This window comes from Eumetopias jubatus, unplaced genomic scaffold (assembly GCF_037043125.1).
Source record: "Eumetopias jubatus isolate StellerSeaLion01/CBP00866 unplaced genomic scaffold, mEumJub1_p1.0 scaffold_12, whole genome shotgun sequence".
Taxonomy (NCBI): Eukaryota; Metazoa; Chordata; class Mammalia; order Carnivora; family Otariidae; genus Eumetopias; species Eumetopias jubatus.
In genome coordinates, this window is record NW_028274818.1 from 59572723 (window position 1) to 59591464 (window position 18742).

General features: G+C 39.4%; 1 protein-coding gene across 1 annotated transcript in view; it reads left to right on the plus strand.

The window, feature by feature from the left end:
- Positions 1–18742, plus strand: part of FMN2 (formin 2) — a 370643-nt gene that overhangs the window by 17469 nt on the left and 334432 nt on the right. The window contains exon 2 of the mRNA XM_028111462.2: positions 15231–15397. Coding sequence (XP_027967263.1) covers positions 15231–15397 — 167 coding nt within the window. The remainder of the gene's footprint in view (positions 1–15230; positions 15398–18742) is intronic.

Below are 18742 nucleotides of genomic sequence, written 5' to 3' on the forward strand. Positions count from 1 at the left end.
TTAGTTTCAGGTGTACACCTTAGCTATTTGACAAGTGTTATGCTGTGTTTACCACAGTGTAGCTAACATCTGTCAATGTACAATGCTATTATAATATCATTGATTGTATTTTATGCTGTGCCTTTTAGTCCTGTGACTTATTCATTCCATAACTGGAAGCCTGTGTCTCCCTTTCCTTTCACCCATGTTGCCTAACACCCTCCATTCCTCCCCTCTGGCAACCATCAGTTTTTTCTCTCTATTTATAGGTCTGATTCTGCTTTTTGTCTCTTTACTCATTTTTTTTTCTTTTTAGATTCAACTTATGAGTAGAATCATGTGGTATTTGTCTTTCTCAGTCTGACTTACTTTACTTAGCATAATACCCTTTATGTCCATCCATGTTGTCACAAATGGCATGATAACATCCTTTTTATGGCTGCGTCATATTCCATAGTGTGTGTGTGTGTGTGTGTGTGTGTGTGTGTGCGCGCGCGCGCGCGCGCGCCATATTTTCCTATCAATTCATTTATTAATGGACACTTAGGTTGCTTCCATATCTTAGCTATTGTAAATAATGCTGCAATAAACATAGAAGTGCATATATCTTTTCACATTAGTGTTTTCATTTTCTTTTGAGTAAATATCTAATAGTGGAATTATTGGGTGATATGGTATTTCTATTTTTAATTTTTTGAGGCATCTCCATACTGTTCTCCACAGTGGCTGCACCAATTTACATTCCCACCGACAGTGTAGGAGGATTCCTTTCTCTCCACATCCTTGCCAACATTTGTTATTTCTTGTCATAAATTTAGCCATTCTGACAGGTGTGAGGTGATATCTCATTGTGGTTTTGATTTGCATTTCCCTGATGATGAATGATGTTGACCATCTTTCATGTGGCTATTGGCCATCTGTATATCTTCTTTAGAAAAATATCTATTCAGGTCCTCTTCTCATTTTTTAATCAGATTGTTTTTTTTTGGTGTTGAATTATATAAGTTCTTTATATGTTTTGGATAGTAACCCCTTAATTGGATTTGCAAATATCTTCTCCCATTCCCAAGATGGTTTCTTTTGCTGTAAAAAAGTTTTTTATTTTGATGTAGTCCCAATAATTTATTTTTGCTTTTGTTTCCCTTGTCCTCAGAGATGTATCTAGAAAAATGTTGCTGTGGCTGATGTCAAAGAAATTACTGTCTATGTTTTCTTCTAGGAGTCTTATGGTCTCACATTTAGGTCTTTAATCCATTTTGAGTTTATTTTTCTGTATGGTGTTAGAAAATAGTCTGGTTTCATTCTTTTAAGTGTAGTTGTCCAGTTTTTCCAGCGCCATTTATTGAAAAGACTTTCTCTTCTCTGTTGTATATTCTTGCCCCCTTTATCATAGATTAATTGGCCATATAATCATGGGTTTGTTTCTGGGGTCTCTGTTCTGTTCCATTGATTTATGTGTTTGTTTTTGTGTCAGTTCCATACTGTTTTGATTACTACAGCTTTGTGGTATATATTGAAATCTGGGGCTGTGATACCTCCAGCTTTGTTTTTCTTTATAGGATTGCTTTGGCTATTTGGGGTCTTTGGAGTTCCATACAAATTTTAGGATTTTTATTCTAGTTTTGTGAAAAGTGCTACTAGTATTTTGATAGGGATTGCATTAAATCTGTAGATTGCTTTGGGTAATATGAATATTTTAACAATATTAATTTTTCCAATCCATGATTATGGAATATCTTTCCATTTGTTTGTGTCATCTTCAATTTCTTTCGTCAATGTTTTATAGTTTTCAGAGCACAAGTTGTTCACTTTTTTGGTTAAGTTTATTCTTAGTTATTTTATTCTTTTTGGTGCAATTATAAATGGGATGGTTTCCTTAATTTCTCTTTCTGCTACTTCGTTATTAGTGTATAGAAATAGTACCAGTTTCTGGGTATTAATTTTGTATCCTGCCACTTTACTGAATTAATTATTCTAGTAGCTTTTTAATGGAGTTGTTATTTTTTAAAATTTAAAAAAATTTTGATTTATTTGAGAGAGAGAGAGAGAGAGTGATGGGAGGGGCTAAGGGAGAGGGAGAGAGAGAATCTCAGATTCCATGCTGAGCACCAAGCACAACACAGGCCTTGATCTCATGACTCTGAGATCATGACTTGAGCCAAAATCAAGAGTTGGATGCTTAGCCAACTGAGCCACCCAGGTACCCCTTATTGGAGTCTTTAGAAATGAGTATAGTATCATATCATCTGCAAATAGTGATGGTTTGACTTCTTTACCTCTTATTTCTTTTTCTTGTCTGATTGCTGTGTCTAGGACTTCTAGTACTATGTTGAATAAAAGTGAGTGGGGACATCCTTGTCTTGTTCCTACCTTACAGGGAAAGCTCTGTTTTTCACCATTGAGTATAATGTTAGCTGTGGGTTTTTCATAAATGGCCTTTATTATGTTGGGGTATGTTCCTTCCTCTTTTTGTTGAGGGTTTTGTTTTTATCATGAATGGATGTTGCAGTTCCAGTTCACCATGCAGAGCAGTCAGCTTCTTCAAAGAAATTATAAAGGTACATAGTATTGAGGACTTGGAAAAACCAGCACATCTGCAGGTCAATCTGCAAGTGTTTTATAAAGTTTAAATATCAAAGTATTTCTTCCTTACCTGAAATTTTGAGCCTGATGATGTGCTCAGAGGAGGGAATTTCCTGTAAGAGTGTCTAGTCCATGCTGTCCACAGATGCAGGGAGTTCTGTCCAGGGGGAGCAGAGAGCTACATCCTCATCTGTTCAGATCCCTTCATGAGCTGAGGTCATCTTCCCTGCAGGTAGGGACTGAAGGTTAGTTATCTTCATGTGCCCTATGACTTGTTTTTCCTATGATGTGTCTAGCAGTTTGACCACACATTTGTCTTCTTGCCTTGAGACAAACCTAGATATTTATACTGAGGAGGGTCTTCCTCTTATTGTAAAACTTGCAGCATTGGTATCTGAAACTAGACATGTTAGCTTCTATTTGATCATAATTGGCCTCTCATACCTGTTTTTTTCTTATTTCTCCAGCATAGACCATCAGTACATGATGATACACAATATGTGGTATCTCTGTGTTCACCAACATCCTAAACTTAAGCGATTATCATTAATGTCTAACTCTAGATTTGCTTGTCAACAACACATTCCTCTTAACATTTCAACTGATAGATAATATGGGCTTTCAGGGGAAGTTTATTAGATAGATAAGTCTGATCTAGAAGATTAGGAAAAAGCTTAACACAATGAGACTGCTGTTTAATTCTCATTTTGCATAAGATATGGAATGTGGAAGAAACAGAAACTTATATTGACCCTTTTCAAGATATAGCAGTTATATTCTGTTCCTCTTTCAATCATTAAAAAATACACAAAAGGAAAAAGCCAATGATGTGTTTGTAGGCTCTTAAAGTATAAATTTAAAACATATAATTATAAATGAATGATGTTGTGGGGCATAAAACAACACCAAACTCACACTTAGCCGTTCCCCATGTGTGACCTGGGATATATTACTCAAATATTTGAGTATATTGTCATAATGTATTATTATTGGTAAGGGGCAGGGAGCATGTTTTCATCAAGATTATATCCTCTGGTGGACCCTACGATGTTCTTTGGCTAATGATAGACTCCTAAGTGTTTGGTTATATTTTTTCTTTGCTGTTTTTTCTCTCTCACTATTTCCACCAAGGCTGTTTAATTAAGGTAGTATATTCTAAATAGACTGCATTTAAAGTATTCCTTCCTGAGCTTTGGTCATTGTAACTGTATTGCAGCCCCAGCAGGGTGCAGACCATGTGGTCTATTTCTTTTATATCTTAATAGAGAATGTTGGTCAGAAGCTTTTCCCAGAGTTGCTGGCTTACTCAGAAGTGGAAGATCCCTGGAATAAAAATTAGGAGAGCAGAGTATGCATCCAGTTTTGGCACTGCCACCCTCCAGTCTGTAGGCCGATTCTAGAACCTTTTCATCCCTCAGTTAGTTGCTTTGAAATCATGATGGTAAATCCTTGCTTTGCTTCACAAGCTGACAGTAGACAGTGGAAGTGCCCTTTATATTGTATCATGCTGTCCAAAAAACAGGTTTTCTACTTTTTATAACATCAGCACTCACTGCCCAACCGAACTCCTGGGCAGGGACTCATGATTTTACTTTTTCCTTGTGCGGGAAGATCACTGCATTTGGCCTTATTTCCATGTTTGTCCAGCCCTGTGAGTTTTGCTAAGCAATGCAAGACGAGTATTTGGGGATAGTGGATGATTTCAAAGCTGTTACCACATGCTAAAGTGAATAATCTTTACTAACTAGGGTGTGTAAGGACATGCAGGAGGAGGGAGAGAGGGTCAGTGCAGAAATAATTGGCGAACATTAGTGATTAATAACTTCCCTGCCATTGGATGAATATTACTTTTAACATGAATTTAACAAATAATTAACAAATAATGCAAGTTTAAAAAAAACATAAGTTAGGAATTCTAGAAAGCAGAGTCTTAAATATTACCTAGTTGATGTCATTAAGATCTATTGAATGTAAAACAAAAACAAAAATGAAAACTTGGTTTCATTTTAATATTTTAATATTAAGTTAAAATAATTTAATAACTTAATATTAAATTAAATTAGTAAAAAAAGATATTTTAATCAGTGGTCCCCTTGCTTATTATTATACTTTTCCTAATGCTTTTAGGTTAGAGGTATATTCTTACGATACCAGTGATTACTTATGATTCCCTTCCTTTAGGTTAAACCAAATTTTTATTTATCCTATTTAAGAGTACAGAACCTTTGAACTGACTCTTGATAAAAATAATGATAGGTCATATTTATCAGACACTGTGTTAAGCCTGTTAACAAAAATTATTTCAACTTTATTCTTACAACAATCCTAGGAGGTAAGGAAGATGATTATTTCTGGTTATAGATGAGGAAACTGAGGAGGCTTAAGAGATATTGAGTAGCTCGTCTGAGACCATAGCTTGAACAATGGTAGCATCAGGAAGGGCACCAAGGCGGTTGGTTTCCATAGCTGAAGGTCATGGCTGCCCTACAGTGCTTCTTCCCCTGGATGCATTTTATGAAGTCTAGAGATAGAGTCCATGTACTTTCAGTGGAAAAGAATGGGCAGAAAATAGGAAATACTCTCCATTCTATACAAAATGGAAGAATTGTCCATGGGTGTACACTTCTAGATTTCTTTAGGCTATATGTGAGATATGTCATTTGTGTGATCAGTGCGATGGGCCTTTCTTAGATGAAGATAGTGGGACCTTGTACAGAACACCTAACATCCCTGGTCCTGCATTTCCTAGTTTATGAAATGACAGAGGCTGGGTTTGAAAGAAAGACTGCTCCTCCCACCGGATTTTTTTTATTTGGGCCCAGGGAGGGAGGGAGAACCTGAGAAAATTTGCTCATCTCCTGCCCATGCACTTGGTCATAAATACACCAGAAACTACTTCTCATATACCTATAGAGTTTATAGCAGTCTGTGTTGTAGAGAATTAATTTATTGGCCTTTGAGAATTTTCTCAAGTTTTAGCGTTACTGCAGCCACCCCACCAGCCCCTGTCAAGCTCACCTGCAGTTTTTCATGACTTGTTCATTCAGCAAATAGGTTTTTGGCAAGTTGACTTAGAGCTACTTTGCACCTAGTAAGAGCTCGGGAAATATTGTTGATTAAATAATGAAAATGTGAAGTAAGATGAAGCTTTGAATAGCTGAACACTTAAGGAAAGTTATACTTATTCATATTCTAGGACCAGTTATTTTCATTTTTTTGGTGTGACCAACACGTCTCAGTCTAATATAGGTGCTTTGACCAAGGAGTGGTGTAAGGGGACCAGGAGTCATGGGACATCCTGAACTGTGTGGGTGGTGGTGGAGTGCATAATCGGGTGCCATAGGGAATCTGGGGTCTCCGTGTCCAGGTCCTAGCCAGCCAGTTTGTACAGTTAAGAAATAAGGTTAAGTTCATAAGGCTTTATGTCAACTCAGTCTCCCCAGTTTAGATTCAAAGAATTCCATGTAGTAGGCCAGTGTGTCCCAGTTAAATCTCCAGTCATCAACTGTGAGAAAAAAACAGAAGTTCATGTCTCTGTCTGCTCCCTCCACTCTGGTCAAATTATATTCATGGTCAGAAAGGGAGCTGAGTACAGTCCAGCTAGAGTGCAGGTCCTAGAAGTAAAAACTTTTCATGTTCCTACCACAATCGTTTGACCCTTTAATAAACTGAATTCATGTCTCTTGTTTTTGTAGAATAAGGAGGGCACCTTGTTAGGTTTGCAATCTTAAGAATTGCGTGTTCCACTGACTGAGCCAGTCAGGTGCGCCCTATTTATTTATTTGGACTTGTAATCATTAATCTTTTTAATGGCATAATTTAAGATATTTGTTGTGAAGATTTGACCGTACATACAAGTGGAGGTATGATGAGCCCCATGTACCTATCACCCAGCTTCAATAATTATCAATGCCATAATAGTTTTATCTGCCTCTCCCAAATACACACTTTCTTCTCGTGGAATAACTTGAAACAAATACCAGGCATCATGTTAATATCAAGTACTTCAGTATGCGTCTCAAAAAAGGACTTTTTAACATGCTACAATGCCATTATTATGTTGAATGCAAATCAAATTTGTTTAATACTATCTGGTTTAACTAGTCCATTTTCAGAACTCTCTGTATCTTAGATTAGAAGTGAGGTCCAATCTGACACGATTCAATCGTCTTCTCTTTTTCCCCCAGGGGTTCGGGATAGCACATGCGCTAGATGGTCAGTGCTGTATACTTGCTAAACCCACATCAGGAGGCTCACCGTGTCTGCCTGTCTCATTTGTATTGAAGCTGTGAATGATTTGTGGGTTTGGGGATGGCTGCTTGATTCCTTCTTTGCAAATTTTTCAGTTGACTTTTTCTCTAATGGGTTTCCCATCCATTAGCTATTCCTAAGTGAACCATTAGGGACTGCAAAAGGAATTCATTAGGGATTGCAAAAGGGTGATTTTCTACTTTTGTCACTTGTTTGCCCCTTTTGGCTAGAACTTTCTGTATTGAAAACTTTTTTTTATTCACTAGGTGTGTTATATTACACTGAAATACAATTTGTACTGGAAATACTTCTGTTATTGCCCATTAATTCTGTGTTATCAGTGATGTTTGGTGCCCTAGCATTCTCCAGTGGTATCTGTTTTTATTTTTGATTCCCTTTCATATATTTGATATGTTTAAATTAATTGAGTTTTTTTCTTTTTTTATTATGTTCAACTAGCTGACATATACTGTATCATTAGTTATTGATGTAGTGTTAAACAATTCATTAGTTGCGTATAATACCCAGTGCCCATCACCACATGTGCCCTCCTTAATATCCATCACCCTGTTACTCCATCCCCCACCCCCCTCCCTTCTGTAACCCTCAGTTTGTTTCCCAGAGTCCAGAGTCTCTCATGGTTTGTCTCCCTCTCTGATTTCTTCCCATTCAGTTTTCCTTCCCTTCCCCTGTCGTCCTCCATGCTATTCCTTATCTTCCACATAAGGAGTGAAACCATATGATAATTGTCTTTCTCTGCTTGACTTATTTCACTTAGCATAATCCCCTTCAGATGCAAATGGTGGGTATTCATCCTTTCTGATGGCTGAGTAATATTCCCTTGTGTATATGGACCACATCTTCTTTATCCATTCGTCTGTTGAAGGGCATCTCGACTCCTCCCACGGTTTGGCTGTTGTGGACTTTGCTGCTATGAACATTGGGGTGCAGGTGCCCCTTCTTTTCACTACATCTGTATCTTTGGGGTAAATACCTAGTAGTGCAATTGCTGGGTTGTAGGGTATCTCTATTTTTAACATCTTGAGGAACCTCCATACTATTTTCCAGAGTGGCTGTACCAGCTTGCATTCCCACCAACAGTGTAAGAGGGTTCCCCTTTCTCCACATCCTCACCAACACTTGTTTCCTGCCTTGTTAATTTTTGCCATTCTAACTGGTGTAAGGTGGTATCTCATTGTGGTTTTGATTTGTATTTCCCTGATGGGCTAGTTGATATTGAACATTTTTTCATGTGTCTGTTAGCCATTTGTATGTTTTCTTTGGAGAAGTGTCTGTTCATGTCTTCTGCCCATTTCTTGACTGGATTATTTGTTTTTTTGGGTGTTAGGTTTGAGAAGTTCTTTTTTTTTTTTTTAAAGATTTTATTTATTTATTTGACAGAGAGAGAGACACAGCGAGAGAGGGAACACAAGCAGGGGGAGTGGGAGAGGAAGAAGCAGGCTTCCTGCTGAGCAGGGAGCCTGATGTGGGGCTTGATCCCAGGACCCTGGGACCATGACCTGAGCCGAAGGCAGATGCTTAATGACTGAGCCACCCAGGCACCCGAGAAGTTCTTTATATATTTTGGATATTAGTCCTTTGTCTGCAATGTCATTTGCAAATATCTTCTCCCATTCTGTGGGTTGCCTCTTTGTTTTGTTGACTGTTTCCTTTGCTGTGCAAAAGGTTTTTATCTTGATGAAGTCCCAAAAGTTCATTTTTGCTTTTGTTTCCCTTGCCTTTGGAGATGGGTCTGGAAAGAAGTCACAGTGGCCAATGTCGAAGAGGTTACTGCCTATGTTCTCCTCTAGAATTTGATTGAATTCTGTCTCATATTGAGGTCTTTCATCCATTTGGAGTTTATCTTTGTGTATGGTATAAGAGAATGGTCCAGCTTCATTTTTCTGCATGTGGCTGTCCAATTTTCCCAGCACCATTTATTGAAGAGACTGTCTTTTTTCCATTGGGTATTCTTTCCTGATTTGTCGAAGGTTAGTTGACCATAGCATTGAGGGTCTATTTCTGGGTTCTCTATTCCGTTCCATTGATCTATGTGTCTATATTTGTGCCAGTAGCATGCTGTCTTGATGATTACAGCTTTGTAATATAGCTTGAAGTCAGGCATCGTGATGCACCCAGCTTTGGTTTTTTTTTTTTCAACAACCTCTTTGCAATTCGGGATCTTTTTGTTTTGATACAAATTTTAGGTTTGTTTGTTCCTGCTCTGTGAAAAATGTTGATGGTATTTTGATAGGGATTGCATTGAATGTGTAGATTGCTCTGGGCAGTATAGACTTTTTCACAATGTCTATTATTCCAATCCATGAGCATGGAATGTTTTTCTATCTCTTTGTGTCTTCCTCAATTTCTTTCATAAGTGTTCTGTAGTTTCTAGATCCTTTACTTCTTTGGTTAGGTTTATTCCTAGGTATCTTATGGTTTTTTGTGCTATTGTAAATAGAATCAATTCCTTAATTTCTCTTTCTTCAGTCAATTGTTTGTGTATAGAAATGCAGCTGAGTTTTGTGCATTGATTTTGTATCCTGCCACATTGCTGAATTGTTGTATGAGTTCTAGTAATTTGGCGTGGAGTCGTTTGGGTTTCCACATAAAGCATGTCATCTGCAAAGGGAGAGAGTCTGACTTCTTTGCCAGTTTGAATGCCTTTTATTTCTTTTTGTTGTCTGATTGCTGAGGCTAGGACTTCTAGTACTATGTTGAGCAATAGTGATGAGAGTGGGCATTCCTGTCATGTTCCTGACATTAAGGGAAAAGCTCTCAGTTTTTCCCATTGAGAATGATATTAGCTGTAGGCTTTTCTTAGATGGCTTTTATGTTATTGAGGTATGTTCCCTTTATCCCTATATTTTGAAGAGTTTTAATCAGGAAAAGATGATGTATTTTGTCATGCTTTTTCTGCATCAATCGAGAGGATCATATGGTTCTTGTCTCTTCTTTTGTTAATGTGATCTATCGAAACAAAAAGATCCCGAATTGCAAAGAGGTTGTTGGGAAAAAAAAAAAAAACCAAAGCTGGGTGCATCACGATGCCTGACTTCAATGTGATCTTTTGGGTTCATTGATTTGCTAATGTTGAACCACCCTTGCATCCCAGGAATAAACCCACCTGGTTGTGGTGAGTAATCCTTTTAATGTACATTGGCTAGGATCTTGTTGAGTATTTTGGCATCCACGTTCATCAGGGATATTGGTCTGTAATTCTCCTTTTTGATGGGGTCTTCATCTGGTTTTGGGATCAGGGTAGTGCTGGCCTCATAGATTGAGTTTGGAAGTTTTCCTTCTATTTCTAATTTTTGGAGCAGCTTCAGTAAGAATAAGTATGATTTCTTCTTTAAATGTTTGGTAGAATTCCCCTGGGAAACCATCTGGCCCTGGATTCTTGTTTTTTTGGGAGGTTTTTGATTACAGTTTCAATTTCGTTACTGGCTCTTGGTCTTTTCAGATTGTCTGTTTCTTCCTGTTTCAGTGGCAGGTTGTAAGTGTCCAGGAATACATCCATTTCTTCCAGATTGCCTAGTTTGTTGTCATATAGCTGTTGGTAATAAGTTCTAATAATTGCCTCTATTTCTTTGGTATTGGTCGTGATTTTTCCCCTTTCATTCATGATTTTATTAATTTGAGTCCTTTCTCTTTTCTTTTGGATAAGTCTGGCCAGAGGTTTATCGATCTTATTAATTCTTTCAAGGAAACAGCTTCTAGTTTCGTTGATCTGTTCTACTGTTTTTCTGGTTTCTATTTCATTCATTTCTGCCCTAATCTTTATTATTTCTCCTCTCCTGCTTGGTTTAGGCTTTATTGTCTGTTCTTTCTCCAGATGCTTTAGGTGTAAGGTTAGCTTTTGCATTTGGAATTTTTCTAATTTTTTGAGAGAGGCTTGGATGGCTATGTACTTTCCTCTTAGAACCGCCTTTGCAGTATCCCATAGATTTTCAACTGATGTCATTTCATTTTCATTGGTTTGCATGAAATGTTTAAGTTCCTCTTTAATTTCCTGGTTGACCCATTCATTCTTCAGCAGGATGCTTTTTAACCTCCAAGTGTTTGCGTTCCTTCCACATTTTTCCTTGTGGTTGAGTTGCAGTTTCAAAGCATTTTGGTCTGAAAATATGCAGGGAATCATCTCAGTCTTTTGTTATCTGTTGAGACCTGATTTGTAACCCAGTATGTGGTCTATTCTGGAGAAAGTTCTGTGTGCACTGGAGAAGAATAAGTATTCTGTTGTTTTAGGATGGAGTGTTCTGTATATATCTATGAAGTCCATCTGGTCCAATATGTCCTTCAAAGCTCTTGTTTCTTTGTTGATCTGCTTAGATGATTTATCTATTGCTGTGAGTTGAGTGTTAAGGTCTTCTACTATTAATGTATTATTATCAATATGATTCTTTAATTTTGTTTAAAAGTTGGCTTATGTAGTTGGCTGCTCCCACATGGGGGGCATATATATTTATATTTGTTAGATGTTCTCGTTTGATAGACCCTATAAGTATGATATAGTGTCCCTCTACATCTCTTACTACAGTCTTGGTTTAAAATCTAATTTCTCAGATATGAGGATTGCTACCCAGCTTTCTTTTGACATCCGTTGGCATGATAAATGGTTCTCCATTTCCTCACTTTCAAAGTGAAAGTTGTTTGGGTTCAAAATGAGTCTCTTGTAGACAGCATATGGATTGGTCCTGTCTTTTTTATCCAGTCTGCAACCCTGTGCCATTTCATGGGAGCATTTAGGTCTTTTATGTTGAGAGTAACTTTTGAAGGATATGAATTTAGTGCCATCATCATATTGCCTGTAAACTCTCTGTTTGTATAGATTGTCTCTGTAAATTTCTGGTCTATATTACTTTTGGGGTCTTTCTTTTATAGAATCCCTCTTAATATTTCTTGCAGGGCTGGCTTGGTGGTCACATATTCTTTAAGTTTCTCCCCGTCCTGGAAGATCTTTATCTCTCCGTCCATTCTGAATGACAGCCTTGCTGGATAAAGTATTCTTGGCTCTGTGTTCTTCTCATTTAGTACCCTGAATATGTCTTACCAGCCTTTTCTGGCTTGCTTGGTCTCTGTGGACAGGTCTGATGTTATTCTGATGTTCCTCCCTCCATATGTAAGAGATCTCTTCCCCCTAGATGCTCTTAGGATAGCTTCCTTATCTCTACGATTTGCAAGTTTCACTATTATATGCTGGGATGTTGGTCCATTTTTATTGACATTTGGAGGGATCCTCTCTGCCTCTTGGACATGAATGCTTGTTTCCTTCCCCAGATTAGGGACGTTTGCAGCTATAATAGCATGATATTAATGGCCACGTGTATAGCCATGTATATATAAAGCCATCCTTCTTTTTAACCATGAAAGATGAAAGAATGAGTCATTCAAGTATCTTGGAAAGAGTGTTTTAGTACAAAAGGCTCTGAGGTGAGAGTGACCTCTGTGTGTTGAGGAGGAAGAAGCCAGTAGGTGAGACTGCCTTCAGGGAGAGCAGGAAGAGGTGACAGGAGTGGCGGTAGGGGCTGGGGGGGTTCTTGAGTTGTGGTGAGGAGTTGGGTTTTGCTCTGAGGGTGATGGAAAGCCATGGAAGGCTGGAGTAGAGTTTGAAATTGGTCTTCCGATTGGGTTGGTTGTATGGGGTAGAAGAAACACTGACTGGAGGCAAGGATTCAAGATCTCAGAGGAGTTATTTCCCTGGGTGTTGGTTTGATCTCCATGTGGATGTCAGAATCACTGAGAGGAGTAAGGTTGGAAAACACAGTGGTTGAGTCAGGAGGCAAGGTCAGGGGGATCAGGAACGACAAGAAGTTAGTGGATGGCAGAAAGGGGAAGGATGACATATGGTCTAGCCAGTGGCAGGACTTACAAAGATGCTGATGGTTTTGAAGGAGAATAAGTCATTTGAAAGTGCTCAGGGGATCAGAGAAGTCACTCACTCCCTTCTTACCACTAATATATGTGGGATTTGATGCCCAATATCTCCATGTAGACTGAGGGGCAGCAAGTTACTGTCCGTGCGAACAGGGGAGGTTCTCTTCAGAGAGGTTGAGGCAGGGAGTCTCAAGCTGGGGGACATTTGGCAATGTCCGGAGACACCTAGGCTCTTAGAATTGGAAGTGCAGGCATCTAGTGTGTAATGGCCAGTGATGCTGCTAACATCCTACAGTGCACAGGACCCACAGAATTATCCATCCCAAGGCATCACTGGAGTCGTGGTTAGGAAGCCCTGGATGAAGGATTGAGGGGTATTTGTTTGTCATAGAGCTGAAGTTCCAGGGGGCTTGTACTTTCCTCTCTTCCACATTATTCCATAACCCTTTCTGACAATTTTTGGCCTGATGTACACATACACATTTACTTACTCACACTCAATACTCTCACATATAGAAGATCCTGTCTCCCTTTCTGTCCTACACAATTTCCGAGTTATAGGAAAGTAGTACTTAGTTTTCTGGCTGTTTTCAGTCATAAGATGTGTCAGATGGGTATACTGTAACAATAATTCATCATGTGACAATTGAGGGATGTGGTTTCTTTGGTGTTTGGTTCCAGCTAGATGAAGGGAAACTTAAGTTCTATAGAAGAAAAATCCTGGGAGACCAAAGAATGTTGTCTAGTGACCTAAAAGGATGAAGAAAATAAAAAGGCCTCTTTTGTTCTGCTTTGTTATCCCACATATCAGAGGTAGATTTTGAAATGAGTTCTGTTGTAAAAACAAAAATAGGAAGAGGCACAAAAATTGCATGACTAGTATCCTTACAGACATTTATACATTTGAATTTAGTTGTTCTAACTGAGATACAGACCTGGGCCTGGTTTTGCAGAACCCCAAGCTAAGAATGCTTTTTACATTGTGAAAGCGATTCGAAACAAAAATGAAGAAGAATATGCAACAGAGACCTTACATGGCCCTCAAAGCCTAAAATATTTACTGTTTGGCCCTTTATAGAAGAAGCTTGCTGATCTCTGGTATAGATGTATCTCCTTTCTAGTTCTGACCATGATATGAATGAGTCTTTGTCACAGAATCATAACATTGCATTTATTCAGAAATCCTAAAAAATATTTATTGATACCTCTTATGTATGAGAGGCCACATTTGCAGGATATATGCTGGCTGTCAGAGAGTTTATTTTAGTAAGAGGTGTAGATATATTTTTTTTAAAGATTTTATTTTGAGAGAGAGAGAGAGAGAGAGAGAGAGAGAGAGAGAGAGAGCGTGAATGGGGGAGGGGCAGAGGGAGAGGGAGAAGCAGGCTCCCCGCTGAGCAAGGAGCCCAGTAGGACATGGGGCTCAATCCCAGGACCTTGGGATCATGACCTGAGCCGAAGGCAGACTCTTAACTGACTAAGCCACCCAGGGTCCCCAAGAGGTGTAGATATTAAACATATAAGTATACACATGATTAATTAAAATCACTAATTACACAAAGTACTAAGAAGGGTGTCAAAAGGGTATGGAAGGGGGTCACTGGAGTCTTTTCTGGATAAGTGATTTTAATCTAAATTTGAAGAATGAAGGAGGGGCAGGAGGAGGTCCAGAACTGAGGGAGTAGTTGTGGCCCTGAAAGAAACCCTAGCGATTTTCCATTTCTTCTACCAGAGTTGACTAATGGAGAACTCAGCTAAATCAATTTCTAAAGGATAATAAATTAGAGAGCAAATAGTATCAGAAATGAATTAGGGATTTTTGGTCCTTATGTTGTCCCAGATGAATCTAAGGTACAGCTAGGATTGAGAACCATGACACTAGGTGGACCCAGGCCCTCTGGGGTCCTCAGCTGGTGGCCTCCTCTTCTGCATCTCTTTTCCTGTCTCTTTTAGCGAAATAAAAACTGAAGTTTGCACCTACCCTAGAGCTATGGTTCTGAGGAGTATGTGAGAAAATTTTGAGCCTGTCAGGTTCCTCTTCAGGGTGATGAATTGGCTAGCCAACTCTTTCCTCAGGGGTTAGGGCCTTTGCCTGCCTCCTGTCTCCTCATTCCCTGCCCCTCCCCGTTGCCATGCCACAGACTGAATATCAGTCACTGACATTTCTTAGCCCACTTGGTGGTTGGTAACTGCTCCCTTAGAGAGCCATCAGCAGGGTGAGCAAAGAGAGGAAGAAGGGCTACCAATGAAATCCAAAAGGTTGGGTGCTTCTTCAGGTGGAAAATGTATAGTCCATCCCGTGATCATCCTCTTTTGGGGCAGGAAATGTTTTGGGGGATGGGAGAGCAAACCAGAGCTGCCTTTTCCCATGTGGAAACTCAGGCCTCAGACTGCAGATTTTCTCTGTAATTGAGAAGCACCTCAGTAGCCTTGGCAACAGTGATGCTCACGGGTTGTGTTTTCCAGGCCTTGCTCCTCCGGGAGGGTTCTGAGCCAGGTGACTTGCCGATGCTCCTTCCTAATGACTGTTTCATCTGCAGGGCGAACTCTTTTGGAGAAGCTATTCAGCCAGCAGGAGAACGGGCCTCCGGAAGAAGCAGAGAAGTTTTGCTCCCGGATCATTGCCATGGGTCTTCTACTTCCTTTCAGTGACTGCTTCAGGGAACCGTGTGATCGAAATGCCCAATCAAGTTCAGCTCCGTTTGATGTAAGTAGGAACATTGACTTCAGTCTGTGAGGCAGATTGCAGTCGAAATAGCAGCTGTGATAGGTGTCTGCCCACTCACCCTACAGTTGAAAAACCAACATGTGATGCAAGCTGCCATCCTCCCCTCAGCCACTCAGGAACTCAGCATGTCTGTTTCTATGCATTCCTTCTTGACTAGAGCAATCTGAAGTATATTGGCCAAACCTCTTTTTCTTAACAGATGGCCACTTTTGACAGTTTTCTAGCCTGCTTTAATCAGTGATGATTTTAAAGTGGCTCGAGTCAGGACTACTGACTTTGCTGGTTGAGGACATTACTTCAGAAGCAGTACCATAGGGCCAGAACTTTGTTCCCAGTGGGCCGCAGGTTTCCGTGGATGCCTAGAACACTGTTTCAGTGCGTTCTTAGCTCATCTGTGTAGTAACCATTGGTATGAAGCAGCATTGTCCGCTTTCTCCCCAGCTCCCATTCACCAAGAGAATTAATACTGCAGAACAGTAATCCAAAAGGCATACTCATAATTCCTAATGAATAGCAGGACAGCTGGATTATCGTTTTCAAGCCAGGGCATTGCTAATCTTTCTCAGGTATGTGGTACATGTGTGACACGGTAGTTGTGTTGAGTGTGCATCTAAAACCCAGATATATCAGAATTCTCCTATGATTTTCTCATAAGAAAATTGAAGGTCTAATTTGCTCACTTGTGTGGAGCCCAGATATTTGTGAGGCAGAGTAATGGCTTCTCATCCATATGGGTTAGTTACAGTTGTTCTTTGCTTCCAACTATATATACCCTTCTGTGCCTTCAGTGTATATGCTATTGACCAATGAGTGAGATAATGGTGAGTTTTGAAAGACAATGAAAATGAACCCTGACTGAGATCAAGACGTGAGAGTAAATAATAAAATGTCTATATGTCCTGTATTTCTTCTTTCTCTTCTTCATGCATTATAACCTATGTTCTTCCTTGATTCTTCCTTCAGTATTAAGAAAATTAATCACATAAAATATTGTGAGATCTTCTTGATACTTCCCATGTGAAAGAAGATTCCTCAGGATGTGCTGTGACTTACGAAATTCCTTCTTAAGATCTTTTTATTTATTCAGTTATTTTTTAAATGACATTATAGCTAATTACTGCTAGGTAGATCTTTTTTTCTATAGGAAGAATTGGATAATTTGAATTCCCTCCCCCTTTTTTTTTGGTGAAAGGTGTGTGTTATTATAGAGACAGAATCTGGGGACTGTGGTGGGCTTAAAGTCTTGTAGAGCTGTGTTCTAGAAAATATATCAATTTACGAGTGGGATTTAAAATCAACATGGTACAGAGAAAGGCAAACCCTAGCCATGTCTAAAACTTGCCTTTTGATTGAAACTATTCCCAAGCTGACTGCATTTTCTTCTCTTAAAGTTTAGAAGTAAACAATCTTATCATTCATAAAATGTGAAATTGGAATAAACTGAAAAGAATAGGGTAATTCTTTACCTTCTTCTTCTTCTTCTTTTTTAATCACTGAACTGGCTGCTTCTTATCTCCCACCTCCTCTCCATTCTTGTGTTAAAGAGTAGTAATTCCTCCCATTCATTGTCTATTTGGAGGACAGTTGAGTGTGGCATGCAGAGGGAAAAGCAAACAAAAAATACAATCCCTTAATATGGTTGGGAGTAATTTCCTTATAATGGGGAATTTGTTTCCCCCAACTTTATGTGATTGCACTTTCTCCTTACTTTATTTGTTGGCTCTGTAATACATCTCTACTCCCCCTGCCAAACTAAACCCAAAACAAATATGAAATTAAAGGCACTCTAGTAAGAAATGTTATGCCAAATACTTAAACAGAGGATCAGTCACAGAACTGTGCATTTGCTATATGCACAGTCAAGGATTTTCTTCAAAACTCAGGAGAGGTGGCAATACAAGGAGTTATGTAGACTGAGATATTAATGGAGGAATGGGGAGAAATGCACCTATCTGTGTGGAGAAAATTTTCTGATAATTAGTCTCTCTGCTGATTTCCAGAAAATTGCTGTTGGGAGGATTTCTAACCAACAATTCTCTTGAGGACAGTTGCCTTCGAGACATAGCACCATGTGGGAATAAACTCAAAACTGGCACTCTTCCCACCCCCAACTTTGTTCCCTTCCCTAAGGAAGGGAAGGATGGTAGGTCTGAGGGAAGGTCATTCCAGGAAGCTCAGCTGGTAAGTACAAAGGGTCCGGGGAGAGCATAGGCAGGACCTAAGCAAAGCACAGTCTGAGTGCCTGTGAAGCTGAAATTTCATGAGTTGAGGGCAGAAAGGACTTGGGGTTGGAACGTGCAGGGTCTTGAAAGCCATGGAAGGAAAACTTTTTTTTTTTTTTAATTAGGAGCTTTTGGAAGATTTTGTGCAGGGGAAGAATGTATTTTACATGGATCACTCAGCCTGGTCTCTGGATAATGGAGTAGAGGGGGCAGAAGTAGACGCAGGAACACCACCTGGGCTATTGCAGTACTTGAGTCAGGGATCGTGGCAGTAGCTTGGGGCAGGGTGGTGAGGGAGTTAGAGAAGAGTCCTTAGGTATGGGATGGATTCTGGAGGCAGAGCTGATGGGACTTCTGGTGGGTTAGACATGGGGGCAATGGAAAAAGGAAGTCAACTATAACTTCTTCATTTTTTATTGTAAGGAGCTGGGTGGAGGGTTGTGCCATTTATTGAGATGAAGAAGACAGGTCCGTTTTAGGAGGAAAATGTTGTAAGGACAGAACTAGTGCTTGTTATACACTTTGCTTGAATAAAATTGTTAATTTAGAAAGCTAATACTGAGCATGTAAGCAGACAAACATGTTTTGCTTTTTGCTGGTGGAATGATGTTGACTTTATCAGCCAATCAAAGTTAGGGCCATGATACTCAAAGATATTTCAGCCATCAGAAGGGCTGGTAGCCCTTTGCATAGCCATGTCTTCATAACAGAAAGGAAGACTGAGCTCCTTTAAGGGCCTAATGGCATTGTCCATTACCTTTTTCTATTTCCATTACTAATCTGGAGACCCAGAAGCTATCACCTTACTTCTTATTCTCTGAGAGTATCCTCACATTTGCCTTTTGCTTTTTTTGGTTTCTTTTCATTTTGTATCTCAGAATTCTAAGCTAGATCATTTCTTTTTTTTTAAGATTTTATTTATTTATTTGATAGATAGAACAAACCGTGAAGAGGGGCAGGAGAGAGAGAGAGAAGCAGATTCCCTGCTGAGCAGGAAGCCCGATGTGGAGCTCAATCCTGGGACCCCGGGATCATGGCCTGAGCTGAAGGCAGATGCTTAACCGACTGAGCCACCCAGGCACCCCTAAGCTAGATAATTTCT